The 24,687-nt window shown below is 38.0% G+C and overlaps 3 protein-coding genes across 5 annotated transcripts in view; all 3 read right to left on the bottom strand.

Annotated features, from left to right (window-relative positions):
• Nucleotides 1-11,058: 11,058 nt before the first annotated feature.
• Nucleotides 11,059-11,525, bottom strand: LOC104102276 (flowering-promoting factor 1-like). The gene has a single exon (XM_009609959.4). It carries the CDS (start codon nt 11,508-11,510, stop codon nt 11,175-11,177), a length of 336 nt encoding a protein of 111 aa, XP_009608254.1. The 5' UTR covers nt 11,511-11,525; the 3' UTR covers nt 11,059-11,174.
• A 3,242-nt stretch (nt 11,526-14,767) lies between these two features.
• On the bottom strand, nt 14,768-17,395 carry LOC104102275 (uncharacterized). Of its 2 annotated transcripts, none has more exons than XM_009609958.4 (3): nt 17,165-17,395; nt 16,948-17,063; nt 14,768-16,562 (listed from the first exon to the last, which is right to left on the bottom strand). In XM_009609958.4, the coding sequence occupies exons 2-3, from the start codon at nt 17,041-17,043 to the stop codon at nt 15,156-15,158; spliced, it is 1,503 nt and encodes a 500-aa protein (XP_009608253.1). In that variant the 5' UTR covers nt 17,044-17,063; nt 17,165-17,395; the 3' UTR covers nt 14,768-15,155. The 2 variants fall into 2 exon arrangements, with proteins under 2 accessions (XP_009608253.1, XP_009608252.1); XM_009609957.4 differs by having other exon boundaries at nt 14,768-16,574; nt 17,165-17,391.
• A 703-nt stretch (nt 17,396-18,098) lies between these two features.
• Nucleotides 18,099-24,687, bottom strand: part of LOC104102274 (callose synthase 9) — a 42,571-nt gene continuing 35,982 nt past the window's right edge. Inside the window, exons 41-52 of one of the 2 annotated variants that reach the window (XM_009609956.4) lie at nt 23,358-23,410; nt 23,112-23,288; nt 22,901-22,948; nt 22,349-22,507; nt 21,388-21,501; nt 21,220-21,308; nt 20,897-21,052; nt 20,716-20,818; nt 19,820-19,939; nt 19,211-19,261; nt 18,941-19,123; nt 18,099-18,589 (exon numbers count right to left, since the gene is read on the bottom strand). In XM_009609956.4, the coding sequence (XP_009608251.1) occupies nt 18,353-18,589; nt 18,941-19,123; nt 19,211-19,261; nt 19,820-19,939; nt 20,716-20,818; nt 20,897-21,052; nt 21,220-21,308; nt 21,388-21,501; nt 22,349-22,507; nt 22,901-22,948; nt 23,112-23,288; nt 23,358-23,410 (1,490 nt within the window). In that variant the 3' untranslated portion in view covers nt 18,099-18,352. Of the gene's footprint in view, nt 18,590-18,940; nt 19,124-19,210; nt 19,262-19,819; nt 19,940-20,715; nt 20,819-20,896; nt 21,053-21,179; nt 21,309-21,387; nt 21,502-22,348; nt 22,508-22,900; nt 22,949-23,111; nt 23,289-23,357; nt 23,411-24,687 lie in introns of those variants that run through there. The other variant, XR_004508588.2, reaches the window with a different exon arrangement.

The following is a 24,687-nucleotide window of genomic DNA, read 5'->3' as shown; positions in this document are numbered from 1 at the left end:
TGAGATTTGAAGGTCAAGTTTATGTCGGATTTTTGTAAAAATGGTATGGTTGGACTCGTAGTTTAATGGGCGTTCATATTTCGTAACTTTTACCAGATTCCGAGACGTGGGCCCCACGGGCCATTTTTGAGTTAATTTCGGATTTTATTGAAAAATATAGTATTTTCTTATGGAATTGATTCTATAATTTTTGTTGACTATATCGAATTAATTATGACTAGATACGAGTCGATCGGAATCGAAAAATCGAGGAAAAAGCATACTACTTGGTTAAATTGGAGCAAGTCGAGGTAAATGACTTGTCTAACCTTGTGTGGGGGAAATTTCCCCTAGAATTGATATTAATGTGATTATTAAAATGTGTTAAAAGTCGTGTACATGAGGTGACGAGTATGTACACGGGCTAAATATGAAAGATTATATTTTTAAATTGTGTAGATTATTGTTGCGCATTTATTAAATTATTTTATCTTGTTATATTCTTCATCATTGATCTGAGATATATACCTGAAATTTGTTTGACATTTTTCTGCTAATTGTTATACCTGTTTAGTTAAAACTTGGTTTCTTTTATTATGTGCATTACTTGAAAGGTGATTTTCTTTAAATTAAACATTATTAATATGAAGTATTTGGCATTTTAAATTTGATATTGAAGCAACATATTAAAGATTTTAAAATATTATTTTCCTGAATTATTTATTCTTGAATATTTTGTATGATTTTTGTACTCATTGTGATGGAGCCGTGAGCTCTTTATTGTGGAAAAATATTCTTAATGATTTATTTTGGCATGAGCTGTGAGTTCTTTATTGTGGAAAATTATTGTTGTTGAATTATTTTGGCAAGTAACATTATTTGAGCATTTGAGGTGCATATTGTGATATATTGTGATATTGATACGCATGCGGTGGTATAAGGTCTGGGTATTGAAATGCATGCGGTGAGATAAGGGTGGCTTGATACGCGTGGCTAGTAGGGGGGACTACTAGAAGTCATGCGGTGTGATAAGGATGGCTAAAACGCGGGATGCTATTTTGGAAAAAATATTTTCTTTCAAATAAATTGTGAAGGCTCCCGCGGTGAGATAAGGAAATGAGATATTGTGAATTTGTTTATGATTTGGGACTACGAGGCGGTACCTCGAGAGTGTCCTTGTTGATATTGATTTATGGCCGCAGTTGCCTTGATTATTTGTTGTGATTTTCTTAAAGTTGAAAGGAAATTCGGTTTTTTTTTTCACGAGATATTATTTGAAATTCTGTTTTGTTTTCACGAGATATTATTTGCCATTATTTTGCTTAATTAAATGGTGACTCACTACTTGATTCATTTCTAATGTCATTTTATTTTACTATATTGTTAAACATTTTACCATGCCATTATTATATTCCAGTAGGGCCTCACCTGACCTCGTCACTACTCTACCGAGGTTAGGCTTGCCACTTACTGGGTACCAATGTGGTGTACTCATACTACGCTTCTGCACATCGTTTTGTGCAGATCCAGGTACATCTTACCAGCCTAGACGTCAGTGAGTTACCTGCGCACGGAGACTTCGAGGTATATTTGTCAGCATCCGCAGACTCCGGAGTCCCCTTCTATCATTTTTATGTTGCTTCCTTATTTTTCTTTAGACCTTGATATATAGAGACATTGAGAATAAATTCTTAGAAGCTTGTGACTTATTTCTACCGGGTTTTGGGAGTTGAAATTATTTGAATAGTAGTTTATTTATTTCATATATTTATTATTATTCCGCATTGATAGGCTTACCTACTCTTAGAAACTAGGTGCCATCACGACATCCTACAGAGGGAATTTGGGGTCGTGACAAGTTGATATCAGAGAACTAGGTTCATAGGTGTTATGAGTCACAAGCAGGTTTAGTAGAGTCTTGCGGATCGCTACGGAGACGTCTGTACTTATCTTCGAGAGGCTATGGAACTATTAGGAAATATTTACTTCTTTGATTCCTTATCGTGCGCCTTTGTTGATTTCAAAGTTCTAAACAATTATCTTTCTATTCTCTCACAGATGGTGCGGACACGCATAACTGGATCTGATGATCAGACACCCACGCCCCCTGTTGGAGCCGCAAGAGGCCGGGGACGGGGCAGAGGCCGAGTCAGAGGCCGAGGAAGACCACGTGGTGCAGCCAGAGCACCTGGACGAGCTGCTGCACCAGAGCCACCAGTAGCTCCAGTTGGAGAGCAGGCACCTGAGACGCTTGTTACTACTCCTGCACTTCAGGAGACTCTTACCCAGTTTTTGAGCATGTTTGGCACTTTAGCTCAGGCAGGATTAATTCCACTTGCACCTGCCACATCTCAAGCTGGGGGAGGAGCGCAAACTCCCGCCGCCCGTACTCCAGAGCCACGGGCCCAAGTTGACCATGCCCCAGAGGTTATACCAGTGCAACCAGTTGTCTCAGTTCAGCCTGAGATTAGGACAACAGTATCAGAGGGGGAGCAGCTCAGGCTCGAGAGGTATAAGAAGTACCACCCTCCCACTTTTAACGGTTTAGCTTCAGAGGATGGTCAGGGTTTTCTGGAGGAATGTCACTGTATCCTTCGTACTATGGGTATTGTGGATTCCAGTGGGGTTTCTTTCACGGCATTCCAGTTTAGAGGAGCAGCCTACCAGTGGTGGCGGGCATATGAGTTGGATAGTCCGGTTGAGGCAGCTTCACGTACTTGGACTCAATTTTCAGATATGTTCTTAAGGGAGTATTTCCTCAAAGTCTTAAAGATGCATGGCGCGCGGAGTTTGAGCAGCTGCGCTAGGGTTCTATGACCGTGTCAGAATATGCGGTCCGATTAAGTGATTTGGCTAGGCATGCACCAGCCTTAGTTGCTACTGTTCGAAAGCGGGTTCGCAGATTTATTAAGGGTCTCCCCCTAGTATCAGATACAGTATAGCGCGAGAGCTAGAGATAGATATCACATACCAACAGGTGGTGTCAATTGCTAGGATATTGGAAGGTATGCGGACTCGGGAGAGGGAAGAGAGAGAAGCTAAGAGACCCCGAGATTCTGGCACATATAATAATTCTCGTGCCCCAGTTGCAGCCCGTCATGGTAGAGGTTATGTGAGCCGTCCTATTCATTCAGCACTTCTAGCTTCCAGTGGTATTCCGGCTACTCCCAGACCTCAGGTTCCATATTATGCACCGCCAGTGTCTTCTGTACCTCCGGAATGGGGTGCTTTCAGCGGGTAGTCTAGTCGATCAGGCCCAAGCCAATCCCAGCAGCCACGTACTCCGATGGCTTGTTTTGAGTGTGGTGACACTCGTCATATCATGAGGGATTGCCCCAGACTTAGGAAGGGTGCACCCCCACGGATTTCTCAGGCCCTACCTATTCCATAGGGTCCTCAAGCTTCTCAGGCCATGATTACTGCACCAGTTGCCACTCCACCTGCACAGCCAGCTAGAGGTGGAGGTCGGGTAGGTAAAGGTCGCCCTAGAGGGGGAGGCCAGGCCAGATATTTTGCCCTTCCTGCTAGGACAGATGCCGTTGCATCTGATTCTGTTATCACAGGTATTATTCTGGTCTATCATAGAGATACATCAGTCTTATTTGATCCAGGCTCCACTTACTCATATGTGTCATCTTATTTTGCCCCGTATTTGGGCGTATCACGTGATTTCTTGAGTTCTTCTATTTATATATCTACACCCGTGGGTGAATATATTATTGTGGATCGTGTGTATCGGTTGTGTTTAATTGTTATCAGTGGTTTTGAGACCAGAGCTGATTTATTATTGCTCAGTATGGTGGATTTTGATATTATTTTGGGCATGGACTGGTTGTCGCCCTATCACATTATTCTTGATTGTTATGCCAAGACGATGACGTTGGCTATGCCAGGTCTATCACGGCTAGAATGGAGAGGTACCTCAGATCATGTTCCTAGTAAGGTTGTTTCATTTCTTAAAGCTCAACGAATGGTTGAGAAGGGGTGTGATGCGTATCTGGCCTATGTAAGTGATGTTAGTATTGATACTCCTACTGTGGAGTCAGTTCCTATAGTAAGGGATTTTTCCGATGTATTTCCAGTAGATCTTCCGGGTATGCCACCCGACAGGGATATTGATTTTGGCATTGATTTGTTACCGGGCACTCAGCCCATTTCTATTTTACCATACCGTATGGCCCCAACAAAGTTGAAAGAATTAAAAGAACAGTTACAGGAATTGCTTTATAAGGGTTTCATTCGGCCTAGTATATCGCCTTGGGGTGCTCCTGTCTTATTTATGAAGAAGAAGGATGGTTCTATGCGGATGTGTATTGATTACCGCCAGCTGAACAAGGTTACCGTGAAGAACATGTATCCATTGCCACGTATTGATGACCTATTTGATCAGCTTCAGGGTGCCAGAGTATTCTCTAAGATCGACTTACGTTTAGGCTATAATCAATTGAATATTCGGGAGCCAGATATCCCGAAGACTGCTTTCAAGACTCGGTATGGTCATTACGATTTCCTTGTGATGTCTTTTGGGCTGACCAATGCCCCAGCAGCATTTATGCACTTAATGAATAGTGTATTTCAGCCCTATCTTGATTCTTTCATCATTGTGTTTATTGATGACATTCTGGTGTATTCCCGGAGTCGGGAATATCATGAACAACACATGAGGACTGTGCTTCAGATTTTGAGAGAAAAGAAGTTATATGTAAAATTCTCAAAGTGTGAATACTGGCTTGATTCGGTGGGATTTTTGGGTCATATAGTTTCATGTGAGGGGATCAAGATAGATCCCAAGAAGATTGAAGCAGTGCAGAATTGGTCCAGACCATTCTCAGTTACGGAAATCCGGAGTTTTCTTGGTTTGGCAGGGTATTATCGCCGATTTGTAAAGGGTTTCTCTTCTATTGCTGCATCTATGACCAAATTGACCCAGAAGGGTGCTCCGTTCAGGTGGACCGAGGAATGTGAGGAGAGCTTTCAAAAGCTCAAGACATCTTTGACTACAGCCCCAATATTAGTATTACCTACAGGTACAGGGTCTTATACTGTGTATTGTGATGCGTCGCGTATTGGTCTCGGCGTAGTGTTAATGCAAGATGGTAGGGTGATTGCCTACGCGTCCAAACAGTTAAAGGTGCATGAGAAGAATTATCTTGTACATGCCCTGGAGTTAGCAGCTATTGTTCATGCCTTAAAAATTTGGCGACATTATTTGTACAGTATCCATTGTGAGGTCTACACCGATCACAGGAGTCTACAGCATCTGTTTAAACAGAAGGATCTTAATTTGCGACAGCGGAGATGGTTGGAATTGCTTAAGGATTATGATATCACCATTCTCTATCATCCTGGGAAGGCCAATGTAGTGGCCGATGCCTTGAGTCGTAAGGCGGAGAGTTTGGGCAGCTTAGCATATTTACTGGTAGCAGAGAGGCTTTTAGCCTTGGATGTTCAGGACTTAACAAACCAGTTTGTCAGGTTGGATGTTTTCGAGCCGAGCCGAGTTTTGGCTTATGTGGTTTATCAATCTTCTCTTTATGATCGTATCAGGGAGCGTCAGTATGATGACCCTTATTTGCTTGTCCTTAAGGATACAGTTCCGCACAGTGATGCCAAGGAAGTCACTATTGGAGATGACGGTGTACTACGGATGCAGGGCAGGCTATGTGTACCCAATGTAGATGGCTTACGTGAGTTGATTCTCCAGGAGGCTCACAGTTCATGGTACTCCATACATCCGGGTGCTACAAAGATGTATCAGGACTTGAGACAGCACTATTGGTGGAGGCGTATGAAGAAAGACATAGTGGAGTATGTATCTCGGTGTCTAAATTGTCAACAGGTGAAATATGAGCATCAGCGACCGGGTGGATTACTTCAGAAGTTAGAGATTCCATAATGGAAATGGGAGCGGATCACTATGAATTTCATTTTTGGGCTCCCACGGACTCAGCGGAAGTTTGATGCAGTTTGGGTGATTGTGGATAGGCTGACCAAATCAGCTCATTTCATTCCTGTGATTACTACTTACTCTTCAGAGCAGCTGGCTCAGGTATATATTCGTGAGATTATCAGACTTCATGGTGTACCGGTATCTATCATCTCTGACCGGGGTACACAGTTTACCTCACGGTTTTGGAGGGCAGTACAACGTGAGTTGGGTACTCGAGTAGAGTTGTGTACAGCATTTCACCCTCAGACGGACGGGCAGTCCGAATGCACTATTCAGATACTAGAGGATATGCTTCGTGCGTGTGTGATAGATTTTGGGGGTGTTTGGGATCAGTTCATACCACTTGCGGAGTTTGCTTACAACAACAGTTACCAGTTAAGCATTCAGATAGCTCCGTATGAGGCCTTATATGGTAGGCGGTGCCGGTCTCCAGTGGGTTGGTTCGAACCGGGCGAGGCTAGACTATTGGGTACAGACTTGGTTCAAGATGCCTTGAAAAAGGTTAAGTTGATTCAGGATCGACTTCGTACAACCCAATTTAGACAGAAGAGTTATGCGGGTCGGAAGATTCGTGATGTTGCATTCATTGTTGGTGAGCGGGTATTGCTTCGGGTTTCGACTATGAAGGGTGAGATGAGGTTCAAGAAGAAGGGCAAGTTGAGCCCTAGGTATATTGGGCCTTCTGAGATTCTTGAGAGAGTTGGAGAGGTGGCTTACAAACTTGCACTACCACCTAGTCTCTCTGCGGTTCATCCGGTATTCCATGTTTCCATGCTTCGGAAATATCACGGCGATCCGTCTCATGTGTTAGACTTCAGTTCGGTTCAGTTGGACAAGGATATATATTATGTTGATGACCCAAAATGTCATATTTAAATGTAATAATTAATTATGTATTCTAAGACCTCGAAAAGTACTATTTATCATTATTCGACTTGCGTGCGCAGTCCGTAAAATTTTCCGGAAAGGTTTTATGCGAAAAATGAATTAAAATGTGAATTAGAGCTTTAAAACTCAACTGCGTTGACCTTGGCTAACTCTCTTAGAAAACGGACTCGGATCAGTATTTTAAAAGTTTCAGTAGGTCCGTATCGTAATTTGGGACTTGGGCGTATGTCCGGAATCAAATTCCGAGGTCCCTAGCCCGAGATATGGAATTCTGAAGAAAAATTAAAAGTTTAAATTCAAATAGTGACCAGATGTTGAATTATGCGCAAACGACCCCGGAATAGAATTTTCATAATTCTAACAGCTCTGTATGGTGATTTTGGACTTAGGAGCGTGATCGGAATTTTATTTCGAAGTCCGTAGTGAAATTAGGCTTGAAATGGCTAAAATAGGAATTTAAGTTTGGAAGTTTGACCGGGGAGTTGACTTTTTGATATCGGGGTTGGAATCCAGTTCTGAAAATTTTAACAGCTCCGTTATGTCATTTATGACTTGTGTACAAAATTTGAGGTCAATCGGACTTGATTTAATAGGTTTCGACATCGAATATAGAAGTTGAAAATTCTTAAGATTTATTAGGCTTGAATCTATGTGTGATTCGTGTTTTTAGTGTTGTTGGATGTGATTTGAAGACTCGGCTAAGTTTGTATGATGATTTAGGACTTGTTGGTATTTTCGGAGGAGGTTCCGATTACCCCGAGTGCGATCCGGATCGAAATCGGATCAATTTTTGGACTTAGGCAAATTCTAAAATTTGCAGCTTCTCGTATCATCGCACCTACGGAGGGACTGACTGCAAGTGCGGACTCGCACAAGCGAGTTGTGGCTCGCAGAAGCGGACGAAGGGCTGCCCAGTTGGAGCCGCAGATGCGGCTCATGTTGCGCAGAAGCGAGAGGAAGGGCGCAGGTGCGGGCAGGTCCGCAGGTGCGATGGAATTTTCCGCACCTGCGAAGGCGCAGATGCGGTCCAAAGCTCGCAGAAGCGAAGGCAGCTGGGCTGAGCAATTTTCGCAAATGCGGTATTTCACCGCAGATGCGGGACCGCAGGTGCGAGAATTTTGTCCGCAGGAGCGAAAGCACTGACCAGATTACAAAAACAGAGGGGTTCCGTTATTTTTGTCATTTGGACATTTTCAACACGGTTTTGGGCGACTTTTCAGAGAGAATTCACGGAAAAACTTGAGAAAAGTCACATGTGATCATTGTTAGTCAATTATATTGGATTATCATTGAATATTTCGAATAGATTACATGTTTTTGAGGTGAAATTAGAGGGTTTGAGTCTAGGGATTTCAAAATGAGAATTTGAGATTTGAAGGTCAAGTTGATGTCGGATTTTTGTAAAAATAGTATGGTTGGACTCATAGTTGAATGAGCGTTCATATTTCATAACTTTCTCCGGATTCCAAGACGTGGGCCCCACGGGCCATTTTTGAGTTAATTTCGGATTTTATTGAAAAATATAGTATTTTCTTATGGAATTGATTCTATAATTTTTGTTGACTGTATCGAATTAATTATGACTAGATACGAGTCGATTGGAATCGGAAAATCGAGCAAAAAGCATACTACTTGGTTAAATTGGAGCAAGTCGAGGTAAGTAGCTTGTCTAACCTTGTGTGGGGGAAATTTCCCCTAAAATTGATATTAATGTGATTATTAAAATGTGTTAAAAGTCGTGTACACGAGGTGACGAGTGTGTACACGGGCTAAATATGAAAGATTATATTTTTAAATTGTGTAGATCATTGTTGCGCATTTCTTAAATTATTTTATCTTGTTATATTCTTCATCATTGATTTGAGATATATACCTTAAATTTATTTGACCTTTTTCCTGCTAACTGTTATACCTATTTAGTTGAAACTTGGTTTCTTTTATTCTGTGCATTACTTGAAGGGTGATTTTCTTTAAATTAAATATTATTAATATGAAGTATTTGACATTTTAAATTTGATATTGAAGCAACGTATTAAAGATTTTGAAATATTATTTTCTTGAATTTTTTATTCTTGAATATTTTGTAAGATTTTTATACTCATTGTGATGGAGCCGTGAGCTCTTTATTGTGGAAAAATATTATTGATGATTTATTTTGGCATGAGCCGTGAGCTCTTTATTGTATAAAAATACTGTTGTTGAATTATTTTGGCAAGTTACATTATTTGAGCACTTGAGGTGCAAATTGTGATATATTGTGATATTGATACGCATGCGGTGGTATGAGGTTTGGGTATTGAAACGCATGCGGTGAGATAAGGGTGGCTTGATACGCGCGGCTAGTAGGGGGAACTACTAGAAGTCATGCGGTGTGATAAGGATGGCTAAAACACGGGATGCTATTTCGAGAAAAATATTTTCTTTCAAATAAATTGTGAAGGCTCTCGCGGTGAGATAAGGAAATGAGATATTGTGAATTTGTTTATGATTTGGGACTACAAGGCGGTACCTCGAGAGTGCCCTTGTTGATATTGATTTATGACCGCAGTTGCCTTAATTATTTGTTGTGATTTTCTTAAAGTTGAAAGGAAATTCTGTTTTGTTTTCACGAGATATTATTTGCCATTATTTTGCTTAATTAAATGGTGACTCACTACTTGATTCATTTCCAATGTCATTTTATTTTACTATATTGTTAAACATTTTACCATGTCATTATTATATTCCAGTAGAGCCTCACCTGACCTCGTCACTACTCTACCGAGGTTAGGCTTGGCACTTACTGGGTACCGATGTGGTGTACTCATACTACGCTTCTGCACATCTTTTTATGCAGATCCAGGTACATCTTGTCAGCCTAGACGTCAGTGAGTTACCTGCGCACGGAGACTTTGAGGTATATCTGTCAGCGTACGCAGACTCCAGAGTCCCCTTCTATCATTTTTATGTTGCTTCCTTATTTTTCTTTAGACCTTGATATATAGAGACATTGAGAATAAATTCTTAGAAGCTTGTGACTTATTTCTACCGGGTTTTGAGAGTTGAAATTGTTTGAATTGTAGTTTATTTATTTCATATATTTATTATTATTCCGCATTGATAGGCTTACCTAATCTTAGAAACTAGGTGCCATCACGACATCCTACGGAGGGAATTTGGGGTCGTGACATGGGTTTGGTTCGGGGAGCCGCGGGAAGGGGAGGAGGAACAACAGTACCACTAGATTCGCTAGTCTTGAATTTTACCTTATTCTTATTTTTACCAAAAATATTTCTTAAGGAAGACATCTTAATTAATTAAGTAATAGTAAATAAATAAAACAAACAAAACTATAATATTAAGACTTAAGAGTTGGAACGAGTTTACCAAATTGACGAACAATTTGTTGAAAATTGATTATCGTTAAAGACTTGAAGATTTCAATTCACCAACTTCACAAATTGTTTACAAATTGTAACAACCTCGATATTTTTTTATTATTTTTTGGAATAAAGTAACCAATAGTAGCAAGTATAGAAGAAAATTAGAGAGATTGTGATAGATTGACATTGATTTTGTAAGAAAATGAAAGAATACTATTTTAGGGGTTAAAACTAAGTTGGGGGATTAAATGACTATTTTTTAAATAGCCAACTGCTATTTTTTAAAGCCCCACAGCTCTTTTTTTAAATAGCCAAACGGTTAGTTTTTAAAAAAAAAAAATATCTGTTGGACCCGTTTGGCGGTCCTGGTCCCTTGGTAGGTCAAACGGGCCCGGTCCTAACGGTTCCTAGGCAAGAACCGACCCACGAGACCGGTCCAAACCCACCTTTAGCGGTCCTACCGGTCCACTTAGCCCTCTTAGCCCACTCAGCCCACCGGCCCGGACCGACCCACTTGCCAACCTTAGCACCAGCACTGCTTAATACAGCTAGTAAAGTAAATGTAATGACTTCAATACAGTAAGTACTATGTAAAGTAATTGAAATGACTTTAATTGGGATAAACCATTACAGAATGAATTGAAAAAGGAACAGACACAAAGTAACTTTTATTCATTATAATGGACACATAACTATACAGAGTGGCTGCTGGACAAAATGAACTCAAAAACACAAGGCATCCACATTGGAATTTATTACATATCGCAGCTAGAGGCAAATGCAATGTATTAGTACAGGAAATATTTTTGACGCAGAACATAAATTATAAAAAATTTACTAAGATTGTAATAAACTATAGTCATAAACTCACAACTTTAAAAATATAATAGGTTCAATAATAATAACCTTAAAAGTTGAACCGATGAAACTTAAATCTTGTATCCGCCTCAGATTGCACCAACAAAGGCAAAGTTATTGTTGTTGTTCTATGATGTTTACATATAGCGAACATGAAAGATATGACGGGTTTTAAAGACAATGTCGTACATTTGAACTGTGTTAAACTTGGCAAAGTCCTTAGGAAGAGAGATTGATAAGTCAGCGGGAGTTTTCTTGTGGAATTGATAGGAGTCAGTATCACATTCATCAATATACTTTTCCCATCCCAAATCAGTGAGAATTTTCTCAAGAGATTTGTAAGATGAGACAATTTCCTGTGTTGGTAAATGTATCAAAACCTTTCTTTTTCTCCCATTTGATTGCTCTTCTTCACTTGGGTTTTCAACCAAGCGAATAACCTCAGTAATCTTGGATAACCAAACTCCTGACATTTTTTCAAAAAAGATTCAGATATATGTATGTGAAAAGTTGAGTTTTGGGGTGGTGAAGAGATTAATAAAAGGTATTTATATAGGGTATAGGTGATAATAATCTTGTTAATATATAAATACACATGTTTAAGACAAGGCTTATTAATACTCCTTCTGTCGTAGTTTATGTGGCATAGTTCCGATTTCGAAGTCAAAATGTGTTTTTCGTTGACTGTAATATTTTTATCTGTTTTTTAAATATTTTAAATTGTTAATTATTGTGAATTATAGTACGTCTTATGAAATTTATAAATATGTAAAAAAAATCTTTAAATACTTTCAATCTATAAATTTATAGGTAGAAATTAAAAAGTTTGATTCTAAAAATTGATGCCACAAAAATTAGAAAAGTGGGAGTACTATTTAAAGGCAGGTGATGATAAATTTGTTTTATACTCCATGTATTTGGAGTAGAGATTTAAATATTGGGAGAAAAGTGGGAGTACTATTTAAAGATAGGTGATGATAAGTTTGTTTTATACTCCATGTATTTGGAGTAGAGATTTAAATATTGGGGAAAATCGTGAAGAGATAACGAATCATTAGGATATTAATTTTTTTTTTAAGCCATAAAATTATAAGTACCATTTTTGTATGTTTGGGGAAAGCTTTTTTTTTTTTTTTTTTTTTTTAAGAGGGGGAAACCCGCGGCCGTTATAATTTCTGTCACAACTTCTGCCCTTCGGGTGAGCACTTTGTGCACACTGAATAAACCTTCCATGTATAATAGTCTGCAAACTACACAGGGGATGTAAATCGCACTAGACAAGTTTTGTGTAACAGACTCAACCCAAAAGCAAATCGCCTTCCAAACAAAATGGGCAACTCGGGTGAAAGCTGTTATTAGCAAAATTACGCTATACGGTCAACAACGTGCTTAACGCGATCACTTTGGGTATTATTTATATGAGAAAATGATCTGATCCCAACACCTTTTCTCTAATAAGGCTAATCACTTTAACTTACTCAAATTCATATTACCTTATGCACATTTAACTAATAAAATATTCCCCACAAAGTAGAATACTAAATTCTATTCACCACCCTTTTGCTTAAGAAAGTTAATCACATTAAGTAGTGCAAGTATTCCTCCACATGGCAATGTGAATTTGAAAAAACACAATAGATACAAGTGGCACTGAACTTGCCTCATTTTCTTCTTTTTTTCCCCCTCAAATCTAAGACCCTAATACTTTCCTCTTTTTCTTTTCTTTTTTGCTTTTTTGGGGCTGCCTTATTCAAACAAATCGAAATATTAAATCCAAGATTGCTTTGCCACAAGGCAGCTTAACAAATATTAAAGTTAGACCCGAATAACGAGATTCCTCAAGCAATAGCAGCAGGTAAAAATAGCACGGCTTAGTCAACTTTCGGATTGTAATTGAAAAATAGCTATTATTTTATTGAAATACGAAAAATTCTAACATAATATATTAGATCATGGAGCTCCTGCGAAGGGGCGGACCTATGACATAACCAGAGTGGTCACGAGCACCCATATATATATATATATATGCGCGTCTTTACAAATAGTGATATATTAGTAACAACACCCTATATACAAAGCAAATTTTGGTAGAATATAAAAGTGCACCCGCGATCTTCAAATCCTGGATCTGCATCTGCTCCTGCGTATAAACTTCCAGCATATTATGTTGGAACTCCAGCATGAAAAATTCCAACATAGTATGCTGGATCCAGCTCCTACATTTAAACTTCACGCATATTATGTTGGAACTCCAGCATATTATAAAATTCCAATATATTATACTGAAATCTCATATGTAATAAATTCGAACTCCAAAATATTATGCTGGAATTTTTTCGAATTTTTAAGGGTGTTTTTGTTCAGATTATATCTTTGCATGAAAAAGTGGCTAAATTTCAATTACTTTAAAACTGTGACTATTTTGCAATTACCAGTTGTAAATCTGGCTATTTCTGATTTTTTTTCCTAGTTGCAACTGATTCTCCCCAAAAATACATGTATCAATTTTAGAAAAAGAAAAAAAGTCAAATACAATATATCAGCACTGCAGTAAAGATTGAGAAAATATCTTACAACACAGAAATTGCTCAAAACTTCATCAAGAATCAGCTACACTGGGAATGCATTTCCTCTAACATCAACAAAAACTCAAATAGATTATCAATTATACCGGACCGTGAGATATCAGACAGTGCACTAGATTAATATAGGGTTTCAAGTTTCTACACAGCTATTGGCTTAAAAGTTACATTTCATGAGCAGAGAGGATTGAGGATAAGAACATTGGACACAACAACAATCTTTTATCTCTTCAGAGAATCCAAGAACTAACCAAATTGTGCACTTGTTCATCCACATCAAAGAGGCCATCCTTGGGTCAGAAGCATATGCCCCTGAGACAGGAAAGCAAATGAACTCGCAAGGGATAAGGCAAGAATGCTAAAGAAATACTGCAAACAAACGTATATATCACCACAGAATTAAAGACGCCTAAACATGCTAATTACAGACTTATCATTGTAGTAAAAAACTTATTAACTTAAAACTAAAATAGATACGACTTACTCTCCAACTATTAACTTAAAACTAAAATAGATTCGACTTACTCTCCAACTTTTGATATGGATATCTTGATGATCACATATTTTTCATCAGGACTTCAGTGTAGCCAACTCAGAGCTGCTGAAGTACATTGATTTTTGTCACCTACTCTAACCATCAAAGTAACTCGAGGAAGCTAATTACTTTAGTTTCTGGTAGAAGGGACGTTCAAATTCTCATCTGAAGCAAGTTGCCAGATATAGTTGCGTAGAACACTAGTAACTATCCACGGATTCTGTAGATTGATCTTGCTCAATCTTTAATCATTGATTCCAGAACTTCGTGGTAGTCAGTTAGAGAGCTAGAAAACAGCAAATATTTCTAGTGTAACTATTAACAGTAATTACACTACAAAAAAAGAAGTATTTTTTTATCGGAACTACTCAGAGAAGTTTAAGACAGGTCAGCAAAGACAATCTATTCGCCTGTGAGAGAAGCTGCCAACCATCTCAAGGGCCTGGAGGCAAGTAAAGGTTGACTTCCTCGAGCAAAGAAGCACAGACCTGCAAAACTTAAACTGATACACAAGCACTGCAACTCGCACTTTAAAAATTCATAAGTTGCACAGTTGAAATTAAAGAAGAGACACATCTTTGCCAGACGCCCAGGTTAAAGATATGCAGAATGATTAACAGCATATGAAACAGTTTATATGAAAAACTCCAAAGTTACTTCAACGATTATTACAGTCTGATATGATGTACTGAGGAAGACTTAAAACCAATTTACTTCCTACAAACAGCTCCAAAAAACATAATTTTAGAAAAAGAAAAAAAAGACCAGAAAATGACACAGTACGCAATAATGCTACACCCTATGCACTTGTAGAAGGTCTGCAATCACAGCATACAGAACATTATTTCTCTAGATGTTGCCAAAAGGAAGGCTAAAGTTTATCTACTCTTTAACTCCAGATGAAATGTCAGCCAAATTGCAAGAAAGAACTTCGCAGAAAAGAGACTAACATTACTGAGGTAAAACTTAGACAAGTCACCATAGTAAATACTCTTCTCTGATCATTCATTTCCTGGTTCTTCATCTTCTGTATTTGTCTGCACAACAGCTTCAGCATCAGGTAGAGAAGCCTCCTCCATAGTTTCATCTCCAACGCCTGCATTATCTGATGACTCAATGTTGTTTTTACCATCTTCATTTCTTTGAGTAACCTCAACCTTGTTCTCATCCCTCACATTCGCATCCTCGTTTCTTTCACACTTAATACCAGCATGTGCAATGATTTCGTTTTTAGGAGGTTCATCATGCAGAGTAAGATTAAATTCTTCATGTCCCTCCACTTTCTCCTCCTGTGCAGATTCATTATCCCCATCATTTGCCTTGTCTTCCTCCGCTTTCACATCCCGGTCTCCTCCTTCCATGTTCTGTTCAAGGAATTCCACATTATGTTCTTCTGCAGAATGGGACTCTCCATGGCTTTCACTCTCCTCAGACTCATTCTCCACTACCTCCTCATTAATCTCGTCAAATCCACAGCCCTGCCTCTCAAGACTTTGCAACCTCCTCTTCAAATCACCAAACTCTCTCTCCATCAAGAACAGCCTCTCCTTCAATATCAAATTCTCTTCCTCCAACTGAGCAATATGTGAATCCTGATCGTCCACACGGTTCTCCAAAACATTGTTATACTCCAAACCACCAGAATTCGGGTAAATCATCTCAAACCGGCTCAAGTCATGATCCAATCGCCTTTCTACCTCCACGTGTTCTTCCACATCACTCTCGCTTGATCCTCCTTCCTCATCTTCCTCTTCTTCCTCGTGTAACTCCATCTCATGTCCCGGTGATCTCAATCTAATCAAACCCTTCATCGATCCATACCCATCAACCCCCCACTCCTCCTTCGCCATATCCACCAATACCTCCCTCGACGGAGAGAAATTTGGAGTTGGCAATACTGCCGGAGTCACGGGACAGGGTGACACCAATGAGGCAATACCACCACTCTTCTTTGCCCGAATAATAAACGACGTCGTGTTCCTGGGAGCAAAAGGGGCACCCATATTATTATTATTATTATTATTATTATTGTTATTGTTATGATAAAATTTCTTCTTAGGGAAAAATCTCTTGGCCTTTAATCTATTCTGATATTGCAATTCATTAAGTGTTGGTGGCTTATATCCACCACCAAATCCTCCAACATTTCCATCACCACTTATATACCCAGTAGCCATTATGGCCTTTTCTTTTCTCCTCCCAATATCCACCATCCTCTTATCATTCTTATTTCCCTTTTTACCCTTCCAATTGTTCCTAGGTCCTAAGTTTTTCGACTGCGTTCCTCCGGCAACAAATCCATGACCCTTCATAACATTAGGGTTTTGAAACTTCATCTGATCAATTGTCATTGTCGGCGGCCACATCCCATGGCTCCGAGTCATCATTGATGGTTGCGGCTGTTGCATCTGTGAATGAAACTGAGGTTTTTCAGATTGAGTTTAAGCTGTGCACCGACGATGTAATAAAATAATTACACAATCAGGTAATTGCAGATAACTCTATCTAATAGATCTGATTGGTTAATCTTTAATAAATGGTAAGTAGCACTAATGGTGTACAAAAATCATTTAAATTGTATGCATTGACGGTGTATAAAATATTTACACAATTAGGTAATTGCAAGTAAACTCTATCTAATAGCACTGATTGGTAACCATAAATAAATGGTAAGTTATACTGATGGCACAAAATTCATTACACTACCAATGCATATAGCAAATTCACTTAAACGACGTCGTATTCACATAATAATGAAGCAAATTTTAATTAATCAATTTGATTAATGATTACCATCTGTTGTTGTAGTTGAAGATGAGGATTCATGATCTGAGGTTGATTCATACTCATCATCACTTGTTGATTCATCATCGATCCTTTTTCGTTCATAATCAACAAAGATCAAAACCCTAACCCAAAACAATCAAATTGAAGATCAAAATTAGAACCTCAAAATACTCGAAATGTATAAAAAGCGCTAAATCAACGACAAATTAATCCAAATCCTTACCCTTCAAAATTATTGATTAAAAACCCCCAGAAAAACGAAAAAAGAAAGTCGAAGTAAATCAGATAAATTTAGATAGATCTATAGAATTTTTTCTGAATTATTGATTTCACCGAACAAATTTAGAATATTTCTAGAAAATTTGAGGATTAATTTTGTTGAGATTTATTCTTTCGGATTCTTCAATTATAGAGATTATTTATATCGCGTTTAGATGATGTGGTGAGGAGGAAAACAGAAAATATAATGACGGAGGCTATATATAAGGAGTGAGGAAGAAAATCGATGGTTAAGATTTTTGGTGATGGAGGACTAGCTGGATGAATGACACGTGGTTTTAAGAAAAGAGACCTTGTTTGCTTAAGCAATTACAGAATTGCCATTGTGCAGGTTCTTTTATTACAAGGAACTCCAACTAGATATAAATATGACAAATGACTTCAATGAAGTTTAGTACAATAAACTCTCTCTGTCCTAAAATTATTGTTATTTTGGGAGCTGAAAAAATTATTTATGAGTATTTTAAGTTATATTTAATTTTATTTTTTGTTTGGTATGATGACAATATAATAAGCTTAACTGAAAGATTTAGTTTTGTTATTTTGTTTAATTTTATTTTTCAATTCTGCTTTATTACCTTCCACCGTTGTTTGTACGAATGATAAATAGTACTCCACTAAAGAACTCTTCACTTAATCTTTATTCTTTACGTCTTGTTCGCAGTAATTTTGCACTAAAATTATTTCCATTCTGCTCTATTCAGACAAATATCATGCTAATACTAATCCCAAACAAATCCAATTTCATATTATTTCGATGAAAAACAGATAACTGTAAAAAAAGATTTTAATTCCTATTTTTTTCTTTTTATCCAATCCATTTGATAGATAAAAGATCGAACACATTTGGCAGAAAAATTCCGCTGCAATAATCCCCGTGGAAAAAAGTTCTGCTACTCATTTTATAATGGTATGCCAAAAATAGTCAATGACAAAATCCTAGACCATTATCTAATGTATATCATTCATCTGGTATAGCTAAACATATCTGAAAACTATACACAATAAATTTACAACGTATGTAAATGAACAAAAGACGCAGCTCAATAATAACTTACTCTAACAAAAACTCCTAAAAGTGATACAACAATATGAACTACTCCTCTGTACAAGATCAGAGGAATATGAGATATTATAAACCAGTGTTCGGATTGTTTCCAGCAAGGATGAGAGATATCTCCAGCCCTCGACTGAACGCTTGGTTGAACATAAGCCGGGTTTGAAATGTTGAAATGAAGGGGAACCAAGAAAACAGTGCAATTGGGATGAAGATGAGCATCCCCATACCAGCATCGTACAAACGAGCAACTGAACGGAAAGACTTCCACATCCCCATTTTCTTGATTAGAGGCTTCCATGCTGTAGCAATCTGTCGAATGATGAAACATGCATTTGCCAGAAATTAATACAGTCCAAAAGGGATAAAGAAAGATGTGCACAATCAAAAACATGATTTGTATACAAGGTATAATGTCCTGTTTCAGTGAACATCAATGTATATTGTTTACCACTTGGCAACGAAACTTGACTTTATCCTAATTGTATAAATGATGCAAACTGAAACCAAGGGCAAGTTACTACTGATGTGGCTTTAGATTTAGAAATTTATTTGCTTACTTGACAGTAAGAGATGAAATTCTAATATCAGTGAGTTTCCCTCTTTTTCTAACAAACATGCACACAAACTGTCATCAATATAGTGGAGCAAAAGAAGACCTACCGAGAGAATTCCCCAGCCAGTGGGTATGAATGCTAAGATGCATGCGAAAACATCCGTGACAGTAAGATCAGTAACTACAATCGCGGCTGCTAAACCAGCAACGGCAAGCAAAAACGATAAGCCTTGGACGAAACGCAGCAGCAACTGAAAATTAACTGAAATTTTCTGGCTGAAAGTGAACACCTGTGGCATCCCAAAATAGTAGATTTCATTTGAATATCCTCAAACTCAATTTTAGAAACTAAAACAGATTAAAAACTTGGTTCAAACCTTGAAGAGGACTAAGATAACAGCAAATGCAATCCATGAAAAACCATACACCTGAGAAACAATAAAGACACAAGGACCAGCAGTCAGCCATCACTCAATAGATAGTTAATACTTGTCATATCAAAATTGATTGTACATGAAACAGAACACCGAGAGCAAACGTGGCAGAGGGTAACGTCAAGAACCAAGTTTTCTCCAGCTCAGCATACCTCACTACTACGACCTCTAATGAACTGTATGTGGTTCACAGTTAAATCTATATACTTCATCAGATACGTATCTTGTGCTTAAGATTGTAAGACCTAACAATGAACTTTGTTCTCTCATCACCAATTGAGTGGTAGGAAAAATTGTTTCCTCACAACATCAAAGTTCATGCATACAAACTTCGGTTAACTGACTTGAGTTCTTCAAACACGTGGTAGATGCAAATTCTACATGTGCATACTGAACGTTTTACAATATGATGAAAACTAGGCACGTATGCCCCCAAAAGACAACATCACTTATCGAGTCTTTAAGACCAAATTAAGACAGATATGGAACAATATTAACAGGAAATGTGTAGCAAAGAAAGGAGAAAAGTTAGATAAAGAGTAACAATAGTACCGTTAAAGATGTATTTGTTCCCTGAACATCTAACTTGTAGACAATGCCATATTGGAATATAAAAAATCGTAAGCTAAGAATGGTCTCCATCACCCTCCCTCCAAAGGTTCGAATATGAGCCTGTCAAACAACACAAAGGTGACGTCAAATTCTTTTAGAAGAGTATGAGTGAAATCAGGAATTGTCAATACACTCTAAAGCAGCTACACATCAATAGTTAAGGAAAGAAGCATAGTTAATGCACTCATCTCATATCGAAGAAATTATAAAGGAGAATTCACATAAAAAATATATAAAACCTGCTTATAGTAACTAATTCAGAAAAGCGTAGCTTAGCTCACAAGTCTCGAGTAGATATACAATACGCTTATACATTATAAGCATCCCAACATCTAATTCTGATATTCCATATGCAGGGCCAAAAGCAAGAAAGGCACACATAAATATGATCACAAAGAGGGGGTAAATTAATCCACTGTAAGTAAGTTTTTCGGTAAGTAATAAAAGCAAAAAATAGAAAATGAAAAAGAAGAGTAACGACAAAACTCCACCCCTTTGAACTTCTTATAATCAGTTGTGTACCCTTACACTTTCACCAATTCATAATAAACCAATACAAAGTGTAGAAAGCACTTGCATTTTTGTAACTTTTGGGATGAACTAGAAAAGATGTTATGACAGCGAAATCGACTCATCAGTTGAATTCAACACCAAGAGGAACTTGACATATGTGGTGACGACCCATTTTAAAGCATCTATGTCAGTAGTTTAGCACAAAACCACACAATTTCTCAGGCTCAGAGAATTGATTACCCCTATTTTATTTCTCATTAGTAAACTATGGAGATCAATAGTGAAGGTCAATAACCACATTCTTATCAAAGTAGAGCTCATACCAGTTCCTCATCCCACCAGGCTTCCCAACTTTCTTCCCCTTTAACACCAATTCCACCTCTATAAAGGAGCCAGTTGGTCCAGTCACGGAAGTCCTCCACTGTCCTATAGAGGAACACAAGAATGATGACAAGAAACAAGTAAAAATATATGAACGTCCAAACATAATAAAGCATTACTTACTTCTGCCATTCAAATCCCGCTGGATTAAACAAATATGGAGCAAAAAGCCAAGAAACAGCTAAGAACCAACTGCTAACAGTGAGAAGTATGTAGGATAAAGCACCATCATTGTAGCCATAAGCAGCATAAACCACCAACAGAAGCACAATTTCCATGCTGAAGAAGGTCAAAGATTGGTAAACTATTTGATATTCCCACAAGAACAGAAAAGAGCTATGACAAAATGACAACATAGATATGCGCACATGTGTGTGCATGCACTCAAACTGACACACACACACACACACACACACACACACACACACACAGAGAGAGAGAGAGACCCCTTTACGAAATGACTGCGGGAGTAAAGCCTGTAATTCTCAGTAAACTTGATGTGTTTAACGACAAACCCCCTACCGGTTGCATGATACTGTTAAGAAAAAGATTTTCTGATTAGTTCTATGCCAAGATATAAGAATATTTGAGTAACGAGGAGGAGATGGACCAACTTTTGCACCACCATGGAGGATAGTCCGACCGAAGTAATGTGTCCTAGTGCCCAGGGAGAATGTGAAGAAGACAGTGCAAAGCTGAAACTGCATAGTGACAAAACTAACAACAGCCTGCAGCGACAAGAATGATGTCAGTCAAAGCAGAGAATAGACAGGCAGTTAGAGGCCAAACAAGAAGGTTATGCTCCATGAAAAAAAAGCACTAGATTTGAATGTGAAAGACCACCCCAAAAAAAAGTAGCAAAGCATTTGATGAGTTTTCCATAGAGATCAGTGGCGTTCTCCAGGATTTTTTTTGGAGCTATTGCAAAAAGTTTTAGCATGAGCTATGTTGCTTGGACTCTTCGACAATGTAGTTGGGTGCGTGTCGGATCCTCCAAAAATAGTGTATTTTTTAAGGATATGGCACGAGTGCGGCAGCATTTTGGAGAGTCCGCGCAACATAGAGCATGAGACATTGTCTGTTTAGATCTTCAAGAAGTTTGTTTGGAAAAAAAAAACAGTTATTTGAAGAAATGGTTTGACAGTGTTTCTTCAAAGAACAAGTATTTTCCACTCACAGAACAATTACAGATCTTCAAAAGTAATACAGCTAACAAAACGCATTCTTTTTTCGCACAAACTTCTTTTTCAAAATATTTTTTTTTCAAAAGTTGTCCAAACGGTATATCTTTTGTGAGGATTGCTAACAAGAAAGATACTACAAATCTAAAGCTAGGAAGGTAAAGTAGATGCAGAAAACAGAGAAATTATTTCCAAAAGATTGAGAAGAAGCTCAAAAGGCGAAAATATAAGCATCATTCCTCAAGGATAAGAAAAACATACTCATTGGTCGCTCAATTAAGATTTTGTAAGCAATTCAAGTAATTGCTCAATTATTAGTCAATCATGTTTGGTAAAAGAATAGAACTTCTTTAGCATAACAGATCAAACTATGAGAAGGACCTAAGAAACATACCCTTAGGAAACCTTGTTCCAGAATGAAACCCAGAATCATAGGAACCGCTGTAAAGACACCAATCTGAAAAAGAAATTGTGCATTGAGAGCAGCACTGAGTGCATCATTGTCTGATATATTAGCTCTATCCTCAATAGTGGCACCAACACCAGATAACGCCTGAAAAAAATTGCAGATATTCAAAATGAGGCAGGCCATGAATATTACATATAGTTCTTGAATAGTCTGACAAACAGCACGCAAAGAATAACATTGACAAATCAAAAAGGTGAATGGAAATTGAATTTTGAGTCCCGTGCAGAATCTTTCCACAGAATCCACAATTTGGAAGCAGAAGTTTGCTTGCTCAGAGAATTATCGGCTCATAGAATTATCAAAATGCTAACTGCACCATGAGAATAACACTAGTGCAAAGAAATAGGTCAACTAAATGAGCAATCCTAACTTACTTTGAAAGGTCAAACTGTATACCCTATCTGTAATAGCGTAAGCATCTGGAGTTATAAGCAATACCCAAAGTACCCAAAAGCAAAAAATTGTCTGAGTATTTACCAGATATGCCTTGCCATAGAGAAAAGCATAAACACTAAGCACTGTCAACTGCACAAAAGTTTAAAAGGATCAGTCAGAAATATCACCATATACCTGGCAGTTGAAAGCTGCAATAAGCATACAAAGCACAACCCATATTATAGCTAAAGCACTAAAGCCTAAGGAGATCACAACTAACACAAGGGATGGCATTTAGAATGCGAAATTATACCATTGTGCAGAAGTAGTATCCGACAGTTGTAAAGTAGAACGATAACATTCTAAAGAAATCAAAGAGCTGGCCGAGCCTGTAAACATCTCTACTGAGAACTTGTTCACCATTACCACCAGCAACTTTGCCTTCAAATAATGCAATCTGGTTGAGTCCGACATCTCGTCCCTTGCCGACCTGTATGATTTTAGTTTAGGCACTGCCATCATATATACATTCAAACACAGAATGGCTGGCAAAATTTACCTGAATATATTCATGGTGAGTAATATTTCCCTGCCGTAGAGTTGAACCAAACCCTGCATTTATACTTGAAAAATTGAGTACTACGAGCATGCTTGCCCAAGGTTCCAAAATCTACTTATTCCGAGTACTTTTTTTCAAATGGAGTTTTTGAAAGAAAAAAAACACTTTCGGATTGCAATTTATGCTTACCCATATCATTTGAGAATTGCTTTTGTTAATAGTATAAAACGGCTTGTGTTTGGCCAATCTTTCAAAATAGTGCTTTTGAGCGCCAAATTATATAAAATACATGTAAAGATACACTTTACAATTATCATAATTTAAATATATTAATGATTTTAAATATTTATTATGAGAGATTCTTAAGTTCATTTTTACAATGTAAAGAAAAAATCACCAGAGAGAGAGAGAGAGAGAGAGAGAGAGAGAGAGAGAGAGAGAGAGAGAGAGCAGGTTTATCAGTCTTTGGCAAAAGATGTATTGTCAACAATGCATAATTCTTTGTCTGCACTATGAGAAAGTTTGATAAATACTCCCTCCGGTCCACGATAAATAACCAATTTGCCTTTTTTATTTTGGTCCAAAATAAGTGTCATTTAATTAAGGGTAGTTTGGTCACACTAACTATTTTTATCTAGAATTTTGTATTTCCTTAATGGGTGTGCCCAAGTCAAATTGGTCACTTATTGTGGACCGGAGGGGGGGTAAATTTTTGGTAAGCATATTTTCGCCTTGGAAGAATTACATGGAAAAGGGTCAAAATTGCCCCTCTACTATAAAAATGATCAAATTTACCCTCTATTATACTATTGGTCTAAAAATACCCCTAACAATACACAAGTGGCTCAAATATATATATCCCTCCTCTGTTAAAACCGTCCAAGGTGGAAACTCAATCCCACGTGGCACTGATACCTTGGTGATGCAGACACCACGTGGCATACCACCTCATCACCCCAACCCATTTTACCCCCTCCCTCTACTACTTCTCCTTGGCCAGAGTAATTTCTGCAGCATTACTACAGTAAAGAATTATTTGCTTCAAGATTCAAAAGTACCACATACAAGGTGATTATCAGGATTCGGCGTAACCAATTCGTCAAGTGGTCACGCGTTAATCCAGTTGAATGAGACCTTCTTAGACTATGGGAGAAGAAAAAAGAATCCCGAAGATGAGGGGATCATGACTGCCATATCAAATCCAGGATCCATCTATTTAAGATAATAAGGCCAATAACCCCTCTTTAGCACCAAAAGAAGCTTAATCATAGTACGCTTCATTCCTTCCGCACCCATCAAGCTCCACAAAAAGTAAGACGTAATATTTGCT

The sequence above is a fragment of the Nicotiana tomentosiformis genome, chromosome 11, assembly GCF_000390325.3.
Source record: "Nicotiana tomentosiformis chromosome 11, ASM39032v3, whole genome shotgun sequence".
Taxonomy (NCBI): domain Eukaryota; kingdom Viridiplantae; phylum Streptophyta; class Magnoliopsida; order Solanales; family Solanaceae; genus Nicotiana; species Nicotiana tomentosiformis.
The sequence above is the reverse complement of the archived record's forward strand: the minus strand, read 5'-3'. Positions and strand labels throughout refer to the sequence as shown.

What these genes read in the sequence shown, in the direction of transcription:
- LOC104102276 (XM_009609959.4), bottom strand. Translation starts at nt 11,510, where the DNA reads ATGTCAGGAGTTTGGTTATCCAAGATTACTGAGGTTATTCGCTTGGTT.
- LOC104102275 (XM_009609957.4), bottom strand. Translation starts at nt 17,043, where the DNA reads ATGAACGAAAAAGGATCGATGATGAATCAACAAGTGATGATGAGTATG. An exon ending in TTCAACTACAACAACAGATG is followed by an intron (nt 16,575 to 16,947) that starts GTAATCATTAAT and finishes GAAAAACCTCAG; the next exon opens with TTTCATTCACAGATGCAACA.